The sequence below is a fragment of the Larus michahellis genome, chromosome Z, assembly GCF_964199755.1.
Source record: "Larus michahellis chromosome Z, bLarMic1.1, whole genome shotgun sequence".
NCBI lineage: Eukaryota > Metazoa > Chordata > Aves > Charadriiformes > Laridae > Larus > Larus michahellis.
The window spans coordinates 23494829-23520204 of NC_133930.1; the positions used below are offsets into that span (position 1 = coordinate 23494829).

At 36.7% G+C, this 25376-nt stretch overlaps 1 protein-coding gene across 1 annotated transcript in view; it reads left to right on the top strand.

Annotated features, from left to right (window-relative positions):
* Nucleotides 1–25112, top strand: part of CWC27 (CWC27 spliceosome associated cyclophilin) — a 120154-nt gene extending 95042 nt beyond the window's left edge. Inside the window, exons 12-14 of the mRNA XM_074569542.1 lie at nt 2778–2887; nt 5744–5847; nt 24697–25112. Of these exons, the coding sequence (XP_074425643.1) occupies nt 2778–2887; nt 5744–5847; nt 24697–24859 (377 nt within the window). The 3' untranslated portion in view covers nt 24860–25112. The remainder of the gene's footprint in view (nt 1–2777; nt 2888–5743; nt 5848–24696) is intronic.
* The last annotated feature ends 264 nt before the right edge of the window (nt 25113–25376 follow it).

A 25376-nucleotide genomic window follows, 5' to 3' on the forward strand; every position in this document is an offset into this window, starting at 1 on the left:
CCTAAGTTTCTCAAGCTTGATGTGAAGGTCAAGTGCATCATATAGTGTTGTGGCTCCTCTTTTTTCCAACTCTTCCAACTTTTTTCCAAAGATTTGGAGGGGTTCTTGGATGGGAGATATGAAGTAGTAGCCATCAATCTATTTTTATATTTTAAAAGGGGTTTTATATTTTTAAAGGGTTCTTCCCACCATCAAATTTCTCTTTCAGATGTTTTCTTTTGCTTGGTAATTAACTGAGTTTATTCATGCAGACATGAATAATTTGATGAAAGATCTGATACTTATCAAAACTGACTATTTCATTTATATTAAAAAATAGACACTGTTTGTGGTTTTGAAATGATTGTTTGGAGTTTTCGGAAGTTTTATAATGTGTTAGAAACCCATTGACTTAGGGGCTCTTGAAAGTCCTTCCTGTTGTATTACTTGCTTTTAATGTGGAGTAATAGGTTGTAAGACCTCATGGAGAAACACAAGGATGGCTGTAAGTCATTTTAATGAAAGGTGCAGAAATATGATGCATACAAGTGCATAACTGTTTTGGTTGACTCACTCTGAAGTTAGTTCAGGTGGATCTGATTATCTTTTGTCTGACTTATGAAAAGGCTTTCCTAGGAGGTAGAGAGAATGAAGTTGAGGATTAGAAAAACTCTGACAGGCAAAGACCCAAGAAAACAGTAATCTCAAGAGAAGGCTTAAACCAAAATTTAAATTATTTGTGTTAGCAGTAAGTGACAACCATATGAGTGTGATAAAAATACACAAACACACAACTGCAGGGGAATTTAACCTATTTGTATGAGAATTATATTTGAGCTGCACTGGATTAAACTAAAATCATAGTCAAAAGACATGTATGACTAAGGATCACATCTTCTTTAAATTCAGCATGTGTATATCGAAGTTTGGATCACAGGTTTAAAAGTTTATGGCCAGCTCGAGATTGGCATTTTCATAAATTTTCAAGAACACTCTTCTCAGTTATTTTCTTTGTCATAGAAGGGCAATTATACTTATCACTGTGTAAATGGGATTAATTTCAAAATAGCCCTTTAGGTAAATGTCACCTGAAAGGTTGTCTTCTTTAAGAAAGCAGGTGAGTTTGTACTTCAAGTTATTTATCTAGAGGCTGAACGGTAGTGAAACAAGGCAGTATGTTGTTTCCACACAGTCAACAAGTTTGATTGGATACATGAGTTTATGCAAAAAACAGTGTTTTGTCTTCACAATGGGTTGGCCTTGAATTAAGAATGGGGGTTTTTATTAGTAGAAGAGACTGAGGTAATAGGGGGAAGGATGGAGCTGAGACATGATAATCTGTAATTTTATACTGTACTTTACTGTTTTCTTCAGTTCATCTGAAATTATGCTGCATGAGATTTTATGGCAGATTTGATTTCATTCATTCATCTGTTTAATCATCCTTAAATGACTGTGTATATGCATTTATCTTTTTTGGTCTTTCTAGAAGATGGCTTTTTTCATTCTTTATCTTGCTGGTACCTGTAATCCTCTGTTGTTCATTATATCCAACATGTCAACTGGAAAACAGGAAGAAGAAACTCCGAATGATATTATATATGTTTGATTGTTTTCCCTGATATTCTTCAAATACATACGTGCAACAATACATGCAACATATAAATTAGGATAAAAAGGAAATATATATTTTATTTGTAGAAATATATAAACAAATATTTTATATGTAGGTATACCATTACAAATTTATTTCCTATTATAAAATCTTATGTTTATAAACTTTATAGAAAAGTTTAGGTGAGAGAGAAATTTAGTTTGGAATCAGAAATTTTATCTGTATAGCTGTCAGCAGTCATCTAAAAAATGCTGGTGCAGGGTTTGATTTAAATTTACAGTTGATTGGGATGTATATCCTGAAATTTGTTGAAACAATTTCCTCTATAAATATTTTCTGTTCATCATTTCCAATGGACATCTGGAAGTTTTGTTCTTCTGCTCCTTATCAGCAATAACAATCCTGTAAATACATGTAAATAAATTTCAAGTATACTAAATCAATATATGAAGTGCTATTCAAGAGGAAAAAAATGTGAAAGGATGGTGCTGATCAATTTTCAAATTGAGATTTTGTCCTCTTAAGTTATTAATTTGTTATGGCCGTGGATATTCTGCAGAGAAGAAACTGTTAAAAAAAGACAAAGGAGAGTAGCTGTTGATTAGTTCAGATATTACTTTGTTAGTACAGAGGTTTTTTCCTGATTGACAAGATGGACTCTGTTTAAAATGTTATGGGTTTTTTCCCTATTGCAAGATCAAGGATTTGGTTGATGGCTACTTCAGCTTAAAAAACAGGAAAGCAATGAATTTGTCTATAGGCAATATTTGTCTGTGTTTGTCTACTCTGTAACAAATAGTAACAGGATCTTAATGCACACCACAGTTCAGCTGCTCCAAGAAAGATCTTCATAAATGAAGGTAAACTTGTAAAAGGAATTTCAACAGTTTTCATTTCTCATCTTAACATCAGAGTTTTTATTTCTGTTACTCTGCTTTCCCTGGCTCCATAGTAAAATAAAGTTGAAACAAAAATTTTTGGACTCATTGTCTGCCCAGTACAGTGTTGTGTTTTTCATTTCAGCAAGTAGCAAATCATTCTACTTGCTGAGAAAGCAATACAACTGAAACAATTTATGGAAGTGTTTTGCTTGGTATTTCAGAAGTCACAAATAATCTCCAAAATGATACTAAATCATAAAACCTAATTTAATTTGTTTAACCAAATATGTTTCCTTATACAGAGGAGGAACCTGCTCCAAACAGTGTTGTTGAAGAATACCTTCAAGAGAAGAGAAAATATGAAGACAAGCGGAAGCAGCAGCCAAAGAAAGGGGCTTCTCGCGAAGATCAGGTAATAGTTCGACAACCTGGGGAAAAAAAAATTCCAGAAAAAGTTCTGGAAATGGTTCTCTCTTCATTTGAGTAAAAATAAAGTTTAAAATCCATTATGTTTCATTTTTCATTAAAAGAATCTTATTATTTGTAAAAATAAATATGTACTCTTCAGTCCCCTATTTGATTACCCAGACAGACAGGTAAGTGAAGTTTCAATGTGTATTTGAAAGTGCTATCAGTTCAGTCACTAAAATGTTCCAAAAGGAAATGCTACCCCCGCAGATGTATCCTTGATTACATTTACAAGAGTTTGCATTTCTATACAGTGCTTTTCTTGGCTCTGCAGCTTGCCATAAGATAACATTGGGACAGAAGTTTGCATACTTGGCATCTGTCCAAGCGGGGTTTTTTAACATTTTAAATTGTTTTAAAGAGATTAAATTCATCCACACCTTGTGGTGTTGTGAAATGAACCGAAATAGTTTTTAACTGAACTGTAAAGAGAAAAGCCTTTTTAAATATAATGAAAATTATTTTTCAAAGTGAGCTAGGATGTATGTAGACTTTAGTATGCAAATATGAGCAAAGTAAAGTTTGATATAAATATTTGTTTTTTCTACAGTAGGAAAGTTTGAAACTGTTGAATATATGAAACTGCCTGTGAAGTGGAAAATACTATTAACTTAAAATCTGTGCAGTACATCAAACCCATCGGTTTATAAGTGCATGTCAATTCATCTACGAAGATGTTAATAATCAACTCTTGAAGCTAGAAGAGATTGGAAACTTGAGGCTTACTAACTTCAAAGCAGTGGTTGGCAAACCTTTATATATGCAGCAAACTGATTTAGCTCTAAACTAAGAAGTTTATGGAAACTTTGTACATTCAAAAGCCCATTAACTTTGAATCAGAGAGTACTAAAGCTCTCTTGGCAATGTGGATCAAGGGGCTTAAAACCACTTCTAATGAATTTATATCACCCCTGTCCTGGACATCATAGGAAAACAAGATGAGATGACAGGGATGTATATTTTAGTAGATCTTAATTTTGATTTATGTAACCCTGCTAGGAACTATTCAACAATAATTAATCAAGTTCTTTGTAATCCATTTCACTTGTGGAGAGCCTCTTTTAGCCTTTTATCCCTCCTACGTTGTCCTACAGCACAATACCATTTTCCATCCTCTGTACGAGAGTTAAAGAAGAGGGGGAAAGGTATGTGTCTCCTTACAATATTAGATTTTGAAAGTCCTAATCTTCTAATTCTACAAGAGTAAATTTATGAAGTTATTTGATCCACAGAATGGCATCTAATCACTCACTGGAAAAATGCCTACTAAGATATTTTGAAGTTATTTCTATCACCAAGTCTATTCACAGGAATGCTGGCATCAGAGAAAATTAGACAAGACACAAGGAATGTGGCTTTGGTTGGTCACAATTTAATGTAAAAAGGATTAGTTTGTTTTCTTCTGATGGCCTAGGCAGAGATTTGCTGTCTCAGATATTGCAAGCACAGGGCTTGTTTGCGATACTATGGAAAGCTATAGAACTTGAATTATTTGCAGGCCCAAATATCCTTGAAATTTTCCTCTCTCCCATCTTAAACAGAAGATTAGGCATAAAACAAAGAAAATAAATGCAAAAAACCCTTCCAAAACCTGCCTTTGGCAGTGCTAAAATATGTTTTTGAAAGAATTCAAAAGCCAGGAAACTCCTAAAGTTAAGATTGCTCCCAGAAGGAAATTTGATTCCAGTGAACACTTCTGGTATTTCCTATTTCTGTTTTCTATTCTTGTTTAGGTTTTATTCTTTTAAATTTGAAAAACTTGACCAAACAAAACTAAACAGCCATACAGAGGTGTTTTACAACATAGGTGGCCAACCTATCACCTACAGATCAAATGTAGCCTGCCACATAAATTCAGTCAAGCGCTTATTCCCTGATGCTTTCCTTTCCAGGAATGTCTCAAATATCAGCAAGAAGTGAGCTGTGGGCTGTGCAAATTGTTCTTATGGTCTGCCCATTTTTTGAAGAGACCCCTCTCCCATAACAAGGCTTAGGCATACAATTCTTGTATGATCAAAATCTCATTCCAGGTGATCAGAAACAAGACCTGCGGTTCGATCTTCAGGTGTCACCTGAGATTTGTTGACTTCTTTGTAGCTGAAAAAGACTAGGCAATGTTAGATGGACAATAAAATACAAAATATAAATCAGTATGAGCTTAATGTATGCAGCATAAGCACTTGTATCTGTAGAATTAGTTAACATGGTTTGTTGCATTTGAGTCAAAAGCTTTGAATTTTTTTCAATGTCAGTACATAATTTAAAAGATCAGCAATGTAAAGTATATAAATATTAACCAAACTGGGTCTTCAAAGCTTGAACGATTTGTAAGTTATACAATGGATTGCTTTATGAGAAGAAGATAGCAGGTTCATGCGGTAAAATTTGTTGTAAGCAGTTAGTGTCATTTAATCAGCTATTTTATTCTGTAAGTAGCCACAAGTTTTTGTTCCTTAAATATGCATTTTGATTTCATCAGGCAGCCAGACAAGTGTTCTTTCACACCTGTGGCACCCTCCCTGCTTGCTTTTGCTCCCTCAGCATTGCTCGTTCGCTCTTGCTTGTTCTCTCGATGGGCACTCTCAGTGCATTCTCACGTTCTCGCCCCTTGCCCCCACTCTCCCTACCTCTCGCTCTCTCACTTGCCTCTCTCTCATATTTCTTTCAAATTCATATGAAAGATCTCTCTTCTGTCTTTTTGTACTATTCCTCAAAATAATAACAGTTTAAAGATTCTGTGTATGTCTGTTGTTATGTATAAGTATATATACCTTCTCTAAAACCATACATTTCATTTCAGACATTGGCACTGTTGGACCGATTTAAATCAAAGCTAACCCAGGCAATTGAAGAAACTCCTGAAAATGAAGTTTCTGAACCTGAAGTAGACAATGACGAAGGATGGTGAGTTTTTTGGATTCAGGTTTCTGTGTTTACTGCTGGAAATCCTACTGCATTAACATAGTCTCACAGTTCAGCATAAATTTAAGGAGTAGCAGAAACATCAAATGTGAAGACAGTTGCTGCAGCAGGGGTCAGCTAAAATGTACTGGTTTAGCACTCTGGAAAATAAGGTGAGAGAATAGAAGACATTTTACTTTGTGTAGTGTTAAGTCCTACTAAAACTCTGTGTTGGGGGTGGTAAGTATTTTAACAACTGATGGATGAGATGAAGATAAACTGGTAGACTCATCCGAAGTGTAGGGTGACCCCAACGAAGCAGGGGAGCATTGAAATTGATAAAGTACTGCGGAAGTTATTAGCTCAACATCTCCCCATCAAGGAAACAACTTGCACCATGTGTCTTATGTTCCATACAAAGAACCCACCTTAGGTAGGTAAGGGGATAAAAATCAAAGTGATTTGAATTGTGAGCCTAAAGTCCTAGACTACAAGCTGTTAAATGATAATAAAAGTATGTGCAGAAAATGACTAGGAAAAAAGCAAAAAAACATAGCAAAAATGTTTTGTAAGGACAGGTAATCTTTTTTTATAAGGTGAGCAATATAGATGGTCTAATAAAATAGGCTGTTTCTTCCTACAACCTCTTCCTTACTTGTAGGCATAAGCCATCACAGCTACAGCAAAACTAACACTAAAATAGAAATTTTAAAAAAGTTCTTGGCAAGTGTTTTAAGACAACTAATATGGAAATATGTCAAGGTGTAGCCTTACAATCTTCCTAAAGGCTCCCTTTCTGGGAGGGGGAAACTAATAGGATACCTACCTGCCCCAAAATCTCCAAACTAGCACCAGTAACTAGACTTGAAAAAAATTGAATTACAATTAAAATGGACAAACATGTACATTAGACACCCTTTTTAAATCAAAAATAAATGATGTAACTAAATGTGTTTAAAGCATCCTGCATCTGTTTTGAGAAGACTCATACAAAACTGCAAGATAACCATGTTAATGGAGTTGTTTTTCTCAGATGAGAAGACAGTTAGCATTGGTAGGAAATGCAGACTGTCCAAATAGTTATTTTTACTGTCATTCCACAAATGAAAAAGATGTGCATACTGAAGTGAGAAGAGACTGTGAGGAAGATAAGATATGGAAGGAAAAATTATTTTCACGTCTTAATTTACATTTTTTTTCCACATGTTGATAAATTAAATTCTTCAACTATCTGTGAGTTACACATCAAGTTACAGTAAGCTATATTATAAAAATATTTGGATTTTTATATATGGAATGAGAATATATTAAGACTATTTGAACATACATTCCATATAAATTAAACGAAAAAGAAAAAAACATAGGTTGTGTAAATTAAGCTGAATTGCAAGTTCTGAGACCTGTTGTGTTGATGAGATTAAACTTTTAGATCCCTCTTAGATAACTTTTACTTTCTTTTTTATATCATATACATGATGAATCGTTGCATACATATTAATTTATTTATATAAAGATACACAGATTATGCAGCTTTACCTTCACACTTTCTTGCTTTTCACTGAATCGAGCTGAGACTTCACATGGGAAGTTCTAGGATTTGCAGAAAACTTCAGGTACATGTACTGGCAGGAAGACTAACACTAGTCAGTGTAAGTGCTATAAGTATAGCAGTTAGTGTAGAATTCTTGCAGTTTATAAAACAACATTTTTACATAACTAGCATGCAATGAGTGCATTTATTTTTTCAGTGTTTCTCTGTGGGCATTAGCATAGTCTGCTTTCATCTTAACAGGTACCTTGGCATTTTCATCACTGAAAATGTGCTTAAAGTGGTACTAAGTAAGCTGTTAAAAATCCTGAGATTCTTTCAGAATAATACCAATTCAGATATTTTGCTTATTATGTTATTGATTACTTTAGAAGTTAATTCCATTATCTGGAAATAGATCTTTGCTTATATTCTTTGGCTATTTTAACAAATAGATCAAAACAGAAACATCTTGGCTGTGGGTTATTGTCTTTGAAACAATAGAGAAAATAATTTCCTAAATCTTGCCCCTTTTGGGATACCTTGTATTACTAACTAGCTATTATTGTAAGTTTTCTCTTGTCACCATCTGTTCCGTTGCTTCTTCAGACCACGAAGTCTTCCTCCATTACGTCTTTCTTGGCTCAGGCTCTTTGAGGATGAGGGATAACATACAGCATAAATTTTGGGGTCCTTGAATTTCACTGATATTTTGAGATCCTTCTGAGCTACCAACGTGCTTCTAAGTTCTCCAAGAATTATAGAATAGACTATTTCAGTTGAAAGGGACCTACAACGATCATCTAGTCCAACTGCCTGACGAATTCGGGGCTGACAAAGTTAAAGCATGTTATTCAAAGTGTTCAAGGCCAGGCTGGAAGGGGCTTTGAGCAACCTAGTCTAGTGGAAGCTGTCACTGGCAATGGCAGGGGCTAGGAACTAGGTGATCTTTAAGTTCCCTTCCAGCTGTAACCATTGATGATTCTATGATTAAGGCCGTTATCCAGCTGCCTCTTAAACACTGACGGGCTTGGGGCTTTGACCAGGAAGCCTGTTTCAGTGCTTGACCGCGCTTCCTAATGTCTAGTCTAAACCTTCCACGTCCGGTCCAAATCGCCCTTATGCAGCCTTTCCATGAACCTGAAGGACTAGTGTTCATGTCTGATGTTTTCTTGTCACAGTAATATATCCAGACTTTTAAAGACTTACTATAGAGTCCAATCACTATCTTTCCTATTCCTTTCTAAGTAACTACTGACATCTAATTGGTAATAATTCTTTTCTCTGTAAGTAGTTCATACTGAATGAAGAGTGTTGCAATTTCAGATTATGAAGCTGTATTTTTTGTTCAGAAAATAATATTGCATTCAGAATTGCACTATCATGAAGACAGAATAATAAGAAGCTACAGAGTACACTAATAATTAACATCATATTATTAATTTTACAGCACAGTAAACGTGCATGTTAACTTTACAGGCAGATGAGAGTTATTTTCAAGGAATATACTTTGAAGCTAAATAAATTGTAAAGTGTACACATTACACAAATTGGTTCTAAACACACAACATTAACAAAGCAATGAAGTCTTCTAAAAGCTATTGATGATTGTTAGAATCGCTTGGAAAGTTAAATTGCATATTTTGGGATAAGAGTTTACATTTTCAGTGTCTTTGTATTGGACTATTTGAGATAACTGTAGTGACTTTACATTTTAAAATTCTTTCTTAATTCCAATCTACTCCTCAAAAGACAATAATTCTACTTTATTTGATTTTTATTAAATATAGTTAGTGTATGGCTTATGCATATATGATATGCACAAATTATGTGATTCCTCCAGGCCATTTTGTAGGTCATGGTTGCTGTTTTTATGGGAAGTGAAAGCCTGCCAGTATGCTTTGCTCTACTGTCAGGGTGTGTTATCTGAGGTAAAATGATTGCCTCTAAGACATTTTTATGTGTCCACATGAGTGGCCACACATTGAGGTGTAATTTTCATTTTCTGTCAAGATAGAAACCATTACCAATTTGTTATGTTTTCTTTTATTTGGCAAACTTCTCTCTGCATATTTGGCTGAGCTGCTGTATTGGCATGGAGTGTAACAGACGTTTGGGCACTTTTCAGCATGATTCTACTTTTTATGCAAGAAAAAAGAAGAAATATGACTCTATTGTAAACACTGTGTATGGTGTTTGATAATTATTACCAGATTTTACTGTCTAAGAAGGCATTTGAGGAAGTGTTGTGAAGAGAGCTGAAGAGAAATGCATAATACTGTTTTAACATGAAATACCAGAATCTTTGCTGAGACATTCTATTGCAAACTCTTCTGCTATGTGAGAATGATTATATGTGTATCTGTCTGCAGCAATCAAAATCCAATTTCCCCTACAGAATTCCAAACTATCAAAATAAACATGGTATGTACTGCCAGAAAGGGTACTCGTAACAATAAAAATGTCTGCAAACAAGTAGACAGACACATTTTCACAGCATCTGGGTACCTCAGGAAGACATGCTTGATCCTAGTTCTTCCAGGCACAAGCTTTGTTGTCCCTATGGTTCTGTATGGAGAACTATTGTTTATGCTTTTCTTTTAATGATTTGTCAGATGTCCTCAGTACTATTTGATCATTAGTTGTTCTTTATTTGCTTACAGTCCAAATAAGAAAGAGTCAGATGCATGACTTCGTTCTTCTCTTGCACAAAGGTTGTACAGAGTGCGGCAGAGGTGGGTAGAGATGATCTGGCAGAATTCAGTCGCTCATTCTGGGCTTTAAGTCTTATCCAAGAAGACTTTTCCCCAAAATGTAGATGAAGTCCATCACAATATCAGTGAGGTGTCATCTGCTTAGAGACTAATGGTCTGAAAACCAAGTATGTCATAGCAGAAGACCCACCTGGAGTCATTCATCTATTTGGTACTTCCTACCTGAATAGTCCTGAATTTGAAAGTGAAAACACTGCACACGCTACGCTTCATACAGAGCACTGCTGCTCTTCATCTTCTTTAGGACTTGGACTGCTGTACACATGTAGTTGTGTGCATGTGACACCCAGTCAGGTTGTAGTGCCACTTCAGGGCTCTGATTATAATATCAAATAGTTACAGCAATAGTAAAGCCCAAATTAAAGTCCAGAAAGTGTTATGGCAACTGCAGATAATGAAACTAATGATGCAGATCCTGTGGACGTGAAAATGTTTTCCAGGGAGAGAATCCAGCTACGGGAGAAAACAATTCAGATGCAGTCAAGTATATTCAAAGATTGATTGCTTTAGTTAATCTGTGCAGAATATTCCTACTTCAGATAGGATAAGAGCGATACTTAGTACTCTGAAACAACCTCCCATCAAGTAATTCTGAGAGTTCCAAGTGGTTCATCTCTCTTCCAAAGCATGAAATCCAAGACTAGATACAACACTCAGCTATGTCTTTGTCAGTGTTGAGTGGAGGATTACTGTGTTTGTCATTGCTTCTTTCATACCTGGTATCCAATCCATTCTAAGCCACAAATCTTTTCCTAGTGAATGGCTGCCTAACCTAGCTCTGTCCAGTACCCATGCTGTTGATTGCCCTGATTGAAATTCAGCCATTGCATTTTCTGAATTCTGTCCTATTTCTCATACTACTACTCCTGTTTGCCAGAATAACATAAATTCTGAATACTCCAGTAAAGTTTCAAAACACATCTTCACAAACATAAGTTCTATAACTATATTCTTCTCCAGTAAAGTCATGAATGAAAGTGAACTAACCAACTAACACTGATCTTTTCACTTTGTCATTTAACTATGGCTGTCTACTCCTAAAAATAGGGCTCTCCAGCTGAATTTTTACCAGGCTTACATCCTTTTGAAATGGAAGAAATATGTATCTATACTTTTCCAGATGGAATGCTGGTCTTCGTGGAAGGTACAGATTCTCTGCCATGAAAATCCACCTGTCATATCCTTAACCAAAATTCTGGACTGTCTTCTGCTCTTCTCTCTCTCTGATCTTTGAAAACAAGCAGAGCCTTCCTGAAACTGCTAGATTTATTGACATACTGAAGTATTTCTATTCCTATGACAAATTTTGCAATCCGGAAAAATTTTGAGCTGATGGAATTTTCTGCAGAAAAGAACACACCGCTTTCCTTCTTTGAAGCTCATCTGGTTGCCAAGTCAATTTAGCATATTTCTAGGAAGGTTCCCCATTGTTTGTGCATTCTCACAGCTAAAATCCACAAGGTTTACGAACCAATTCTGGTACCATTCTTGAATTTAAAGCTTAAATTGTCATGATCAAGTAACCCAAAACTCAAAAGGAGCAGCACTCCATACCACTAAAAAGCCAAATACATTGCACACTAAACCAATCAAGTTTGCACTACCTTATAAAACCTGGAAGGCACATAGGCTAGCAAATCACCGTGAATTTTTTTTGTGGATTGATTGCAAAGATATGCCCATCCATTCACTTCTAAACAAAGTTCTTAGTTGAAGTACATAATAGCTAATAGGCATCAAATCCTAGAAGAGCACCAGAAGGTGTTGGTATGTAAACAAGGCATTGAGGCAATGTTCTGTTCTTGCTTAAAAACTGTTTCCATGGTGGTAATCTGAGTCCTGATAAGTATGGTTTTACATTATTGTTACTTCTTCAGTTTGGATTTGATAGAAGATGCCCAGTTCATCCTGGTGGACCTTCAGTATTCAGTGTAGAAACTGGAATATTAACATGTGAAAGCTGTTCCTTACCGGATGAACATGATTATGTGAAGTGCATTTAAGCTATTGTTGCCACTAGGGAAGCAGCCAAAGTTTCTATCATCCTCAGAAGAGGGGTTTGGTCTATTATTAATCCCATCAGTTCACAAGTCAGGGCTGCAAGTAGACCTCCAGTTGATTTTAGCGTTTGTGTTACGGTGGAGCCCAGTAATTTTTCCTTCATTCTGCACCCAGCTAGAAGTTTAGGATTTCTTCTGGTTTCAGATCTCATCACTGGCCTCTGTCTGCTCTCAGTAATGCACTCTATAGCCACTTAGAATTCAACTGTAACTGCCAGCATGCTACATAGTTGATTTAATTAATAACATGTGATGACAGTGCTTCATAACTGAATCACTGCAGTGTTTCCTGGGTGAAATGTAAGGTTTTGGATGTGAACTACAAAGCTTGTTAATCTTTAAAGAGATCAACTTTTTCCTTCCCCATGGAACGCTGTCATAGCTGTAACCAAGCGATGAATGTAAATGAGACAGTCACTTAAGTATTTTTGGGAGGATGTCTAGACTCTGAAACATACTCTTTCTTTTGATATGAAATAACATAAATCCATTCAGCTTTCAGATATGCTGTGGGACAAGAAAGAATGAGTGGAATGGGAATTTGGAATGTGGTGATGGTTTTTCACATGGTTTTTCAGTTTAAAATTCTTATGGTTAGTTACCTTTGTTGAGTCTGAGCTATTCTAAATGTTGGTTATTTTGAGGGACAGGAAAAATAGTCGTTTTTTTAACTCAAAGTGAGTAAGTCAATGCCTGAAAATACCTTTCAACTTACAGTCAAAAAGTTGTTGTGAAAATTATGGGAGAGTAAAGGTCTTCTATCTCAAACAAAAAGGCATTTCAGACTTGCTTGTTAGATTGTTTCATGTGCAAGTTGTGTAATTACTAATGTTGGCACGACTGTTGTCATCCTAGTTATTTGTGACAAACCTCATTTAAGGTATTGAGGATTAAAAACAATTCAAGTGGGATTTTAATGGCACTGTTGACTTAAATAAACCGTTTAAAATCTTGTGGCTTTTATAAGGGTTTTAAAGATCTCTTCTTGGTCACAAAATATTATTTTAGTTTGCACAGTGAAGCTTTGCATACATCTGATCACCAGACTATAGCAAAAAATAAAGGGAATGGTTTTATTAATTTATTGCTTCTGTGGACAAAAACCTCACTAAAATTCAGTGCTAATCATTAAAAGTGCAGCCTGGTTTATATATGTCAAATTCTGTAATCTATTCCCAGTTCTAAATTTTGCAAAACTATCACTGAGGCCAGTTAAATATTTTGACAACACTGGATGTTAATGCTAAGCCCTTTCTGCCAGGACATTCATTGCAATTTGACAGTATAATTTTTTACCCAGTTTGTAGAGATAGTTATATATTACTCCAGAACAAACAAAATCTGTATATTCAATGAAGGTATTCTTTATCCAGCATCAATAGTTATGTCCTTTATCTTCTTTAAAAAATGTTTTTGTTGATAATACAAGGAAAACTTCTCTCAGAATACTTAGCCTTGGTTTCAGTGAGAAATCTGTTGCAGTTAGGAGTGGGATCACACAGTATTTCATTTATTATGTATTCTCCCAGTAAAAGGCTTTGTGGCTGAAAGAGAGAGATTTGGGTCTAAAAAAAAGTATAAAGGCACCACCTTTCCAATGTGTGTCGTAGAGAGTAGGCTAGAATTGGTTTGGGTTTGGGGTTTTTGTTATTGAAATAGCAATTTCAGAATCAGGTAAATCTTTAATTTAGAGAGACTGGTTTTGTATTGCAAGATTTCATTTATATTAAGAACTAAATAACGATGCACACTGTTAGTATCTACACCACATAAATTTGATAATGTCTTCCACATTTTATTTCCAGGATTTCCTATTTAATACAGCATCTACTATTAAACTTTGCATAGTGAAATTCTTCTGGATAAACGCCTAAAAATATTGGTTATATTTCTTTCATAAACCTACCTTTTGACACATTTTCTAAAATGCAGGCTCTTTCTTCGCTGTAGTACCTCAGACTGAGGGTTATGAAATATGGCTTCCTCAAAATTAGCACCAGTCTCTGCAGATTCAGTTGCAGAAGCTTAACTGTGACAAACACAGTAAGCTCCTGAAAACTAAGCAGCAGTCTTTTTCACATGCCGATGCTAGCTTGGGGAATGAAAGAAAAAGTGCTGCTGTAATTTATGCCAGTGAGGCACAACGATGGATTAAAGCCATGTTTGCTCCCCTCCTCCCATCCAGACTTGAGCCAACGTTCCTCCACTAGTCTGGAAAAACTGGCTCTATATTAGGTCTCTGCTGCTAAGGCCATTGATTTACTCAACTACATTTTTAAAAAGTTGACAAAATACTTACTTGATTGTTACAAAGGATAAATGAATGCCAGAGGTCTGTATTAGAAACACATTGGAAAGAGGGGTTTCTTTTCTGATTGGCAAAAAATAAGTTGTTTGTTTGGGGTTTAGTATTGCCACTAACATTTAAAGGAAGGAAAAAAGAAAGGAAAAAATACTTTCTGCTGTAAATCTTTTCTTTTTTCCCTCCAATTTTCTCTCCACCTTTACCGCTCTACTGCTAGAATGTGTTCAAACCTTGATATGTAAATGCTAGCTGCTAGCCCACTGCCTCAGTCAGTAATTTTGCATTAACAATTTGTTCTTCTGTTGAAGTTGTATATTTATTGCCCCTAGCTGTTCGGCATGCCTGAGAAAGTCAGAGCATTTGGGGTGGGTTTTTTGTTTGTTTATATTTTGTTAATTCCTCCACGTCTAAGTTTATTTGGACTAGGCATCTGGGCTTGGAATCAACTACTGTTTGACTTAAATTCAGAGATGATCCATGCTTTACTCAAGGGATATCTAGTATTACATTTACTGTCTGGAAATCTTACATTTTATTTCTTGCCAGCAAATGTAGTGAAGAATGAAGAAATAATCTTCTAAATCTTTAATAGCCTAGCTTAAGCTTCCTGCGTATTTACACACCTTTTCAGGCACCCCAACTTCATGTCATTCTCTGACATGTCTAAACAGTAAGGATTTGGACATATTCAGAATGGGGAGAGGGAGGGACAAAAGAGAATGGAGGGTGCCTAGAGAATGTTGAATGTTATGAAAATCTGAGTATTTTTGTGCTAGAAATAATCTCCTCTTCCCCTCACGGCAGCTCTGTGTCCTGGTGATACAATACTGCCTGTCCGTTTGTGTTAATTTGGGGAGGCAATTTGCTGACTTCTAGAGTATCAGATGCTGTACAAGCTATTGCCAGAGACAGGATGCTAGACTAGATGGATCATTGGTCTATTCCGGTATGGTGCTTCCCATGTCCTTATGGTAAATGCTGTGTAAAGTTTTTCTACACTGGTACACTGTCTGGAACAACATCTGGAATTTGGATTATAGTCTTCCACACCAATCTACTCTACCAGGAACATTTGTCTATTTAAAGCACCCAGTTTCTTTCATCAAACTACTAAACATTTTTGTGAAGAGGACAAGGAATTAGTGTAAATATACTATGTATGAATTGTTACCAAACAGATGTGGTTATAGAAAAATAGTAATTGCTTAAAATCATAAGTCATCAGAGGTTTACATACTTCTAATTCTGATACTATAAGAACTAAACACATTATTGCACAGTGCTTTGATTGTGTTTTGAATTGGATAAGCTATTTCGTAGTTAAGTTGATTTTTTCCTTTCTCTTAGAATGATACTTACAACTAAATCTTCTTTCAACAGAAAAAAAAATGCTTAATACTATCTTGAACAATGGAAGGATACTCTCTTACATTAGTCATCACCAAGAATACTTTACTTTGTTGTTAGCTTTGCAAAAACTGTAGTATCTTTTGGGGGTTTTTAACCTGGATATCCCATATTTTGTGAAACTATCAGTTTCTTATTATTTTTGCAGTGAATATTTTGGGGTAAAACTGAGCATGTAGAATTCATATAGAATATCTCAAAAAAGTCATACAGTAGAAATATCTGCAAAAGTTCTGCTCTGATCATTTTATGCTGTAGAACTACCTACGCCAAGAGAAAACATAAACAACGCGGTCTTTGGCCTATGGAGGACCCACAACTTGCTGGTTATTCTGAAGAGGTTATACCTCTTTTTCTTCATTCTCCAGTCCTTGTAATACAATTTCAAAAGGCTAGTCAAAGTTAACAGAAGTGTACAGTCTGACTTTGTATAGTATTTTTTTAAAGCATATTTTTATCAGTTTTCCTTGTTTAGAATTGGGGAGATTTTTGCTCTGTGCAAGACCAGCAATAATATGTTACCTCCATTGTTAACATCCAAATGCTGAAATATTGTAGCTGATCGTACTCCATTCATCCAAAAGCTAGAAACTACCACTTTCCGTTCTTGCTGAAATGAAATTAACCTCAGGAGAGTGCTTGGGGGTGAAAGTGTATCTAGTCCAACTCCCCTGCTAGAGCAGGATTGCCTAGAGCACATCTCTCAGGACTGCATCCAGGCACGTCTTGAAAGTCTCCAGAGAAGGGAACTCCGCAACCTCCCTGGGCAGCCTGTTCCAGTGCTCTGGCACCCTCACCGTAAAAAAGTTTTTTCTCATATTTCAGTCTAAAATCTGTGCTCTGTACTATATTCACTAATATGGATTGAAATGGTATTATTTTGATGTAGCATCACTTAACCTGTGAAATTGACTACAAAATGGCAAATATCTCCATTTATAGCAGTTTTCTCAATACTTTTCTAAGTATTTTTTTATATTAGAAATTTCTGTGGAGTAACAAATGATTTGCATTTGTCTAGGCCTGAACAGAAAATGTTATTTCGCTTTTTAAATAACAAGTCAATAAATTTGAAAAATAGAAGGTTTTATGAAAGCATAAAAAATTGGAGGGGCAGGTAGTCTGATCATTAGGAAAGGAGATGGGGAAAGAGAACCAAAGGAATGTGGAGTGGTGGAAACAAGCAGTGAAACAAGAGTGAAATCTCTTAGCAGTAACAATCACAGCAGAAACCTGTGACCACAGATTATTACTAGGAGGCATTATAAACTTTGTTAAAGTGAAATCAAATCCAGTTTGGCAAACTATGCTCAAACAGGAACAGTGTGTGATAACAATGGAAGGTTTAAATACCAAATGCTACGGAAGAGTACAGGCTTTCATAGGTGATTTAGCACAGCTCCGGTACTATGAGGTAATGAGACAAAACATACTCAAGGAAGCTTGTTTCCTGCACACAATTTTTTTTTTATAGCAGTGGCTGTGTGAAACAGGAGAGAATTAGAGATGAATCCAGGTTTGAGACTGCGTCTATAGCAGTACTCATGCTATCAACCCTCGTTGCTGTAAGAATCAGAACCTACTTCAAGTACTTTGGGAAAAACTATTTTTCTTTTCATGACCTGTAAGAGAAGAGAAACTTGGATTACAGGACTCCTTTGTGTGAAAAGAGAGATGATGGGTTATCTCTTAGATGAAAAGAAAAACAAAGCTGGATGGTGAGATAAGGCAGACAAAAACTAGGGAACTTGCCTGCAAGAGTTGTGTTGCACAGAGCACTTGGTGATGGTTGCAGGTTTCATTGGAGACATAAACATATTTCCTCTCTCCGGCTGCATTGTGTTTACAAAATTATTTGTAAAGCTCTTAGACACTCTTATGCAAAGAATGGTGACAGCAGCCTGAGCCAAGAGGCTTGTTTTGGTTGTAGCATCTCAATTCTGAAAGAAGGTGGGAACAAGATTAGATGTATTAATGTATTTCTTCCTTCAAAATTCCCATTATTTATGGTTTTGACATTCTTTTTATCTTGTTCATACTCCTGTTCTCTTTCCTTGATTCAAAATTTTTGCTTGTTTTCAATTGTCATTTCACATTTTTCTTCATTTTATTTACATTTTGGTCAGTCTCTTTTTCTCTATTTTTGTTTCTCATTCCTGTCTTTCTTTTTAGTCTTTACATTTCTCAATTTATTTTTCTTTTTGGTCTCTCAACTGTCTCTCGCTGTTTCTGAACTGTCTTTCCTCTTCCTCTGCCACCCGCTACTCTGCTGGAAGTCAAAAGGGTGCCAGTGTGGTCATTCTTCCAGAACAGCCAAATTTTTTTTCCTTAGGAGAGAGATCTGATTTGCTTTGATCTGTGGATTCACTCATCTGTTTTCTCATCTGTTCACATGAGCTACATTTCTATCCACTGCCTATGTATCATGAGGGCGATGGGAGGAAAGTTATGTTTCCTACATTAATGCTTATAGTTTAACATACACATTTACAATATTTGAAGGAAAATGTTAGTAGCAAACAGAACATAATTTGATTAAAGCAGTAGTGCTTGAGTACATCTCATTGTTTTTCTTTTAAATATATGGTGCATTGTTGATAATTGAGAAAAGTAGGTAACATGTTACTTGCAAGCAATGTGGAGCTTAAAAACGAGTGGTAGTGCTAGTAGTTATGGTCCGTATTGGTCTCTTTCTTTTTTCATACAGCCTGTACAATGCAAGAAGCAGCACTGAATTTCTTGATGCAAATACTTATTCCTGCTTTGTTCATTTTAAGCATCTTGATGGAGAGAACCAGTAACTTCCATAAAACGTAGCAATAATTTGCAAAATTCTGATATTGTAAACTTTATAACAATGTGATTAGTCGCTTAATTCCTTTAATCTGCATTTTGAAGTGGTATGTAATTTTTGCCGATGTTCTGAGCGCCAGTTTAGATGTGTTGTCTGTAAGTAGCACATGTTTAGTAACATATAGTTCTACATTTGGAAAGGGAAAAGCTGTGTGTTGCTTCTTCTTGGTGCCTACTAATTGCAGAAACTAAGGATATATCATCACCATCTGCCATGTTATGCAGGCACTTCCAAAACTGCTTAAGAAGTGACTGCTTCTGCGCCAAAAGCTGATACCCTCACAACAGAGTTAGCAGAATATAACTTTTGTCCACACCTGTTGACAATTTACTGCAAAGCTCAGCTGTTTAAAATGCTGACATAGGTGAGTGCAAGATAATGTCCTGGGCTCTCCACTGAAGTGTCAGGGGTACCAGAGGGCATTCTATGTAGAGTCACTTGTGCAAGGAAGGCTGAATGGGCAGCAGGTGAGCTGATAAAAGCCAACAGCTGTGTCAGTTTGATAAGCAATGCAGCTTTGCACTTTTGTTCAGTTAGTATAAAAGTCACTGATGCAATGCAGTGCATTTGTACCTGGAGATCTGAGCTTCATCACTAGTGCAAAAGCATAGTGCTTCCTTGCTCTTGGTGAGATTCAAAATGATTCAGTTCAACAACTACCACTTTGTTTTCTCCCAAAGGGCAGTTCTGGAAAGGCCAGAACCATTGTGATACCAGTTTTCTGTTTATGATACACTTACCTCGACAGCCACCTGTCAGCAGCTGGCATATGGTTCAGATGGCTCACATATCTCAAAATCAGAGGGATTACTGAATATCATATCTTTTCTTGCAAGTACCATCTCACTAGAGTAGCTCAAAAGAACATGATCTGTCCCCTGAATAAACTGGTTGAGTCTGCCTGGAGAGCACTTTGTAGGTGGGGTTCGTTCTTTGTGGTTCAGTTGGCAAATACGGTGTTGCCTATCTGTCCTGGTTTCAGCTGGGATAGAGTTAATTTTCTTTCTCGTTGTTGCTGTGTTTCAGATTTGGTATGAAGGGAATATCAGTAATGCATATTATTTTAGTTGTTGCTAGGTGGTGTTTATAGTATTCAAGGACATTTTTCAGCTTCCCATAGAAGCTGCAAAGGAGCATAGAAGAACAAAACAACGAGATGGCCAAAGGAATGTTCCATACCGTAGGCATCACACTCCGTACATAAATGGGGGTTGGCCAGGGGGCAGGAAACTGCAGTCACTGCTTGGGTTGGGCTGGACAACCAGTTCACCAGGCGGTGAGAGTGACTTGTGTCTTGTATATTCTTTTACAATTATTATTATTGTTATTTTCCTTATCCGTTATGGTTCTATTAAACCATTTTTGTGTCAACCCACAAGGTTTTTTTCCTTTTTCCTCCTTTTCTCCCTGCCCTTCTTGGGGAAGAAGAGGGAGTGAGCAATGGGCTGCGTGGTCCTAGCTGCTGGCTGGGGTTAAACCACAACACTGTGCTAGAGTACTGGACACAATAATAGTTCTTGAATGCTTTCTGATGTGCTGAAGTTTCTTTTCTAGCTTCGGTTGCAGCCAACGTTCTCCCACTTGTTATCTCCTAGAAAGAATCAGACTCATCACAAGGGTAATGTATTAGTTACTACAGCTTAAGGACATATCGGAGCTGCTGTGCTAGTAGCTGTGAAGAAGCAGCCTTGTTTGCTGAGTGTTGCAAAAATCATTATCTGAGAATATCACTAGGCCAGGAGAGTGTCCATATACCTTTGATGTCCTGTACTGTCTCTGAAACAGTCTTAAATGAATTCAGGTATTTCCGTCTAATGTTTCAAGACACTTCATTTTTGGAATACTGAAGAGAGCCAAGTACTGACTGTCCTTTAGTAGCACGGAAGGAAAGAAGTGCAGTACGGCAGAACAGCCTTACATGCATTGCATGGGATAGGATAATGGTTAAGCTGTAGGATGCTGTCATCTGGCCAGGGTAAAAATCAACCCTTTCCAGCAACAAATCTGTTCTAAGATAGCTGATTATGATTTGCGCACTATATTAATAAAAAAGCTTAAGAAAATAATTTTGTCGTTACTTCTTCTTCTAAAGAAAGTCAACGATTTGCACACCTACATAGTTTAAACCCAGAATCATCAGTTTTGGCAAGCTACTTTATTAAAACTAGTTTTGGAAAAAAAGAAACAAAACCTAAGCTGCATTTTTTTTTTCTTTTGCGTTTTGCATAGGAGATCTGACAACCTTTCATCCTTTAAATTTTGAAGAAAAAGTGTGTTTTAAAGTTGTGTGTCTCACTCGTTTAAAAACTGTCAACAAGCGGTGATAAGCATAAGTTAGTAGGTTCCCAAAGACCAGACATGAAGTTAGAGCTTTCAGTACAGTGGCTGCAGAAGCGTGACTGTGCAGCCAGCTCCCCACTGAACCCAGAAGCATGCAGAAGGGAATAGAGCTATAAACCAAACAGGGAAAAGTCTCATGCAACCTGTATTTGTGGAATTGCAGCCTTAACTGCACTTGGAAAATTGTGCAAGTGCAAACTCTTGTTGGAGGAGCTTGTGTAAGATTACTGTAAATTCAAATAATTCATATGGAAATAATTATTAAATACTTCCTGTGTTCCTTGAAAAAAAAAACTGTTTGAATTGGGTTTGGAAAATTGTATTAAGTGTGATTTACCATTTACATAGATGCAAAACAGTCTACCTGTGAAGATGTGTGACTTGCAAAAAATAAGCTTAAGTTCACATCAGGAAAATATTTTTTAAAATCTCCACCACAGTCTGTGTTTATTTTGCTTTACCTGTGAAATGTGGCATCTGAAATTGATTCTGGGAATATCAAAAAGTTTCTTAATATTGGCTTATTTTTAATCACAGCTGGGAACAGCTCAGTGGAAAGTTATGAATAGGAGTCAGAGACTATGACTTCTTTCAGCTCTTGGAGAGAAGTAAACATTACTTAGTCTGAATCTCCTGCATCTAATTTGCAAACTACCTGAGATGCAGTATGGCCTGACCCAAAAATTAGAGAGGTATTTATTTTTAATTCCTATTAGTTGTATCCTGCAAGTGTGCTGTGGCATTCTTTGAAAACCCAAGTTGATGAAACAGCTAAGTGTGACTACACTTCTACTTTCACTCATATACCACGCTCTAAAACCACTCACCAAGGGATGACTCCATCTCTTCAGCCCTATACTTCAACTCAGACTAGGATACTGTGATTTGGTATGTGTTCTTAAAAAAATATTCAAATGCTCATCTTTAATAAGTTGAGAAGAGTATGACAAATGCAGAAAGCATGTTAACTAAAATAAATTACTTCAGTCTCTCCACTGTGAGACAATGTTTTTATAATTAAACTACAAATACGCAATCATGAGTCACTCTGATGGTACATTATGTTATTCTGAATTGTAAATTTGACTAGAAAATAAGTTTTGGTGTTAGTAGTGTGTACGGGGTTATAAACTACTGAAGTTTTATATACTGGAAACAAATCTTAAGTATTTCCATAGGACAGGGTAATATGCAGGCATGCTGACAATGCTGTACAATAAGAGGTTTATGAAACCCACATGTCAAGAATCAATTGTGATGAAAAGTTTCAGTTTTTAAGATTTTTCTAAAGCGTTCAAACAGATCCTATACAGTCTATAGCTTTGAATTTTGTCTGATTTCTTTAATAGTACTATGTTGTAATCTACAGTAGCTGAGCTGGTTCTCCCTCTCTTCCTTTCTTTATGCATGGAGATTTGCACTAGACCTCTTAGAAAAACCTGTTCAATTCATGACCTCTTACATGTTGCAAGAGACTGATAAAGCAGTATGTCATTGGCTAGAAAACTTTCATTCTCATCCTGACTTGCTTTTCTTGGCTTTTCTGTCACAAAGCCCGTAGACAAAGATATCTAATGCTATAAAGATTGATATGCTTAGATTCAGTTCAGGATAGGTCTCGTTATTTTAAGTTGTCCCATCAAAGATGTTTTTGCAATTGATTAATACAGAATCCAGTTGTATGTGGGGGCTTTGCCTGGGCATGTTTGTTTGCACTGAAAAATATTTTAATTCCATTTTGTGCTTTTTTTTAATTGAACATATGAACTTTATACTTGTTCTCCTGGATCCTAAGTAGCGGCTCTACTACGACTGTATATTCAAAAGTCTTGCTTATTTGTCAGTAAAGACCAATAGGTTTACAATCAGTCGACTTGTAAGCATCTTTGGTTTGGTTTTCTTCTCTTTTCCTCCCTCATTTTCCCCCCCAGGTAAGTAATTTATCTTTTTGTCTAAGATTTTGTTTGTCCGAGCTAAAACTCGTAGTTTTCTGACAGCTTCTTTAGTAATTCGCATCTCATTGACACCTGCTAATAAGGCCGTAGTTGGCAAGCGCCAGGCTTTCCTGCCACTGACTACAGCTAACAAACAACTTTTGTCTCCAGGCTATCTAGAATCACAGACTAGTCTGGGTTGGAAGGGGCCTTTAAAGGTCGTCTAGTCCATCCCCCTGCAATGAGCAGGGACATCTTCAACTACATGGGGTTGTGCAGAGCCCCGGCCAACATGACCTTGAATGTTTCCAGGGATGGCGCATCTACCACCTCCCTGGGCAACCTGTTCCACTGTTTCACCACCGTCAGAGTAGAAAATTTCATCCTTATATCTAGTCTGAATCTAACCCTTTTAGTTTGAAATCATTACCCCTCTGTCCTATCACAACAGGCCCTGCGAAAAAGGCTGTTCACATCTTTCCTGTAGGCCCCCTTCGGGTACTGAAAGGATGCAATAAGGTCTCCCAGAGCCTTCTCTTCTCAAGGTTGAACAACCCCAACTCTCTCAGCCTGTCCTCACGGGAGAGGTGCTCCAGCCCTCTGATCATCTTCACAGCCCTCCTCTGGACTCGCTCCAACAGGTCCGTGTCTTTCCTGTGCTGAGGCCCTCAGAGCTGGACGCAGTACTCCAGGAGGGGTCTCACCAGAGCAGAGTAGAGGGGCAGAATCACCTCCCCCAACCTGCTGGCTACGCTTCTTTTGATGCAGCCCAGGGTGCAATTGGCCTTCTGGGTTGCAAGTGCACGTTGCTGGCTCATGTCCAGCTTTTCATCCACCAGTAACCCCCAAGTCGTCCTTGTCAGGGCTGCTCTCAATCCCTTCATCCCTCAGCCTATATTGATACTGGGGGTTGCCCCAGCCCAGGTGCAGGACCCTGCACTTGGCCTTGTTGAACCTCATGAGGTTCACATGGGCCCACTTCTTGAGTTTGCAATTGTGATGTTTTCAGATTACTGGAAATCTGCTGGAATGGGGAAATATCTACTAGGGGGAAATTTTCTAATCAACAGTAAAAAAAACATTGCATTGAACAAAGCACTAGTTTAGTCTCATATTCAAAGACTTAGAAAACATGACATGCACCAAGTTAAGGTGGAGCAGCAGGATGTGAAGAATTTCTTTTTTGATCTTCTGTGTACCTACTACAAGTGTTTGCCATGAAAGCTCTTCTCCCCTGTTGTAGAACCCTGATGGTGAAAGGAGGTCCAGAGTAACTAATAGGAAAACTTGAGAAACACTCCTTGTTCCTGGGAAAATCATTCAGTACATTTGTGAAGATACATTTAATAGAAAAAGACAAGACAAGAGAGTTCAGTACATGAAATTAAGTCCATCAGAGCAAACTTTAGCTGTATTTTTCAAAATGGCAAAATGGTTCTTCACAAAAGTGGTTAACCCTATAATATTAGGGTCTACTAAGAAAGAAAAAAAAACAAACAAAAACAACAACAAAAAACCCAATAAAACTTGGATCTTTTTTGCTGTGCCCCAAAATAATTCGCGGTGCTAAAATCTTGCCATGCATATCATAATTACAAATCATAACTTCCCGTTCTTTCACTGAATTTGAGCTATGTTTTATTTTTGTAGGATGTCACACGTACTTCAATTTGAAGATAGAAGCAGAAAGGTGAAAGATGCAAGCATGCAGGATGAAGACACTTTTGAGATCTATGATCCACGGAATCCTGTAACTAAGAGAAGAAGAGAAGAAAGCAAGAAGATAATGAGAGAAAAAAAGGAAAGGAGATAAAATGAATGTAAAGCTAGCCAGAGCTGCCTTGAAAAGTGACTGCAATAAAGCACTGGCTCTTTTGTAAGCTGTAGCTCCTAAAAATATCACTGGACAAGTGTGAAAAGGAATCTCTCAAGAACCTGTCCTGCAGTTTTGAAGCAGAGCTATCATTTGTTTCTTAAGTTGTGCAGTCAAGTGTGTTCAGTGCATTCATTATCCAACCTCTCTAAAGGTTTTTAGAATTATGTATTTAATAAAACAGCTGACTTGACTTTTGTCTGTACTTTAGTTATCACAGTCACCGTCATTGTTTTATCAACATCTGGTAGTCAGAAAGTTTTCAACATAATGAATGAGAATTTGTCTAAATAAGGGTGAAATTAGAAGATAGAATCCCCATCTGCAGCCTTTTAAGATTTTCTGAAGTATAATCTTAATTATTTTTATTATTTTTTGAACAGGCATATAAACTTTACAGCAGTAAAAGCTGCCTTCCTCGACCACTCTGTCGCAGAATTAAGATGATGCACTTGCA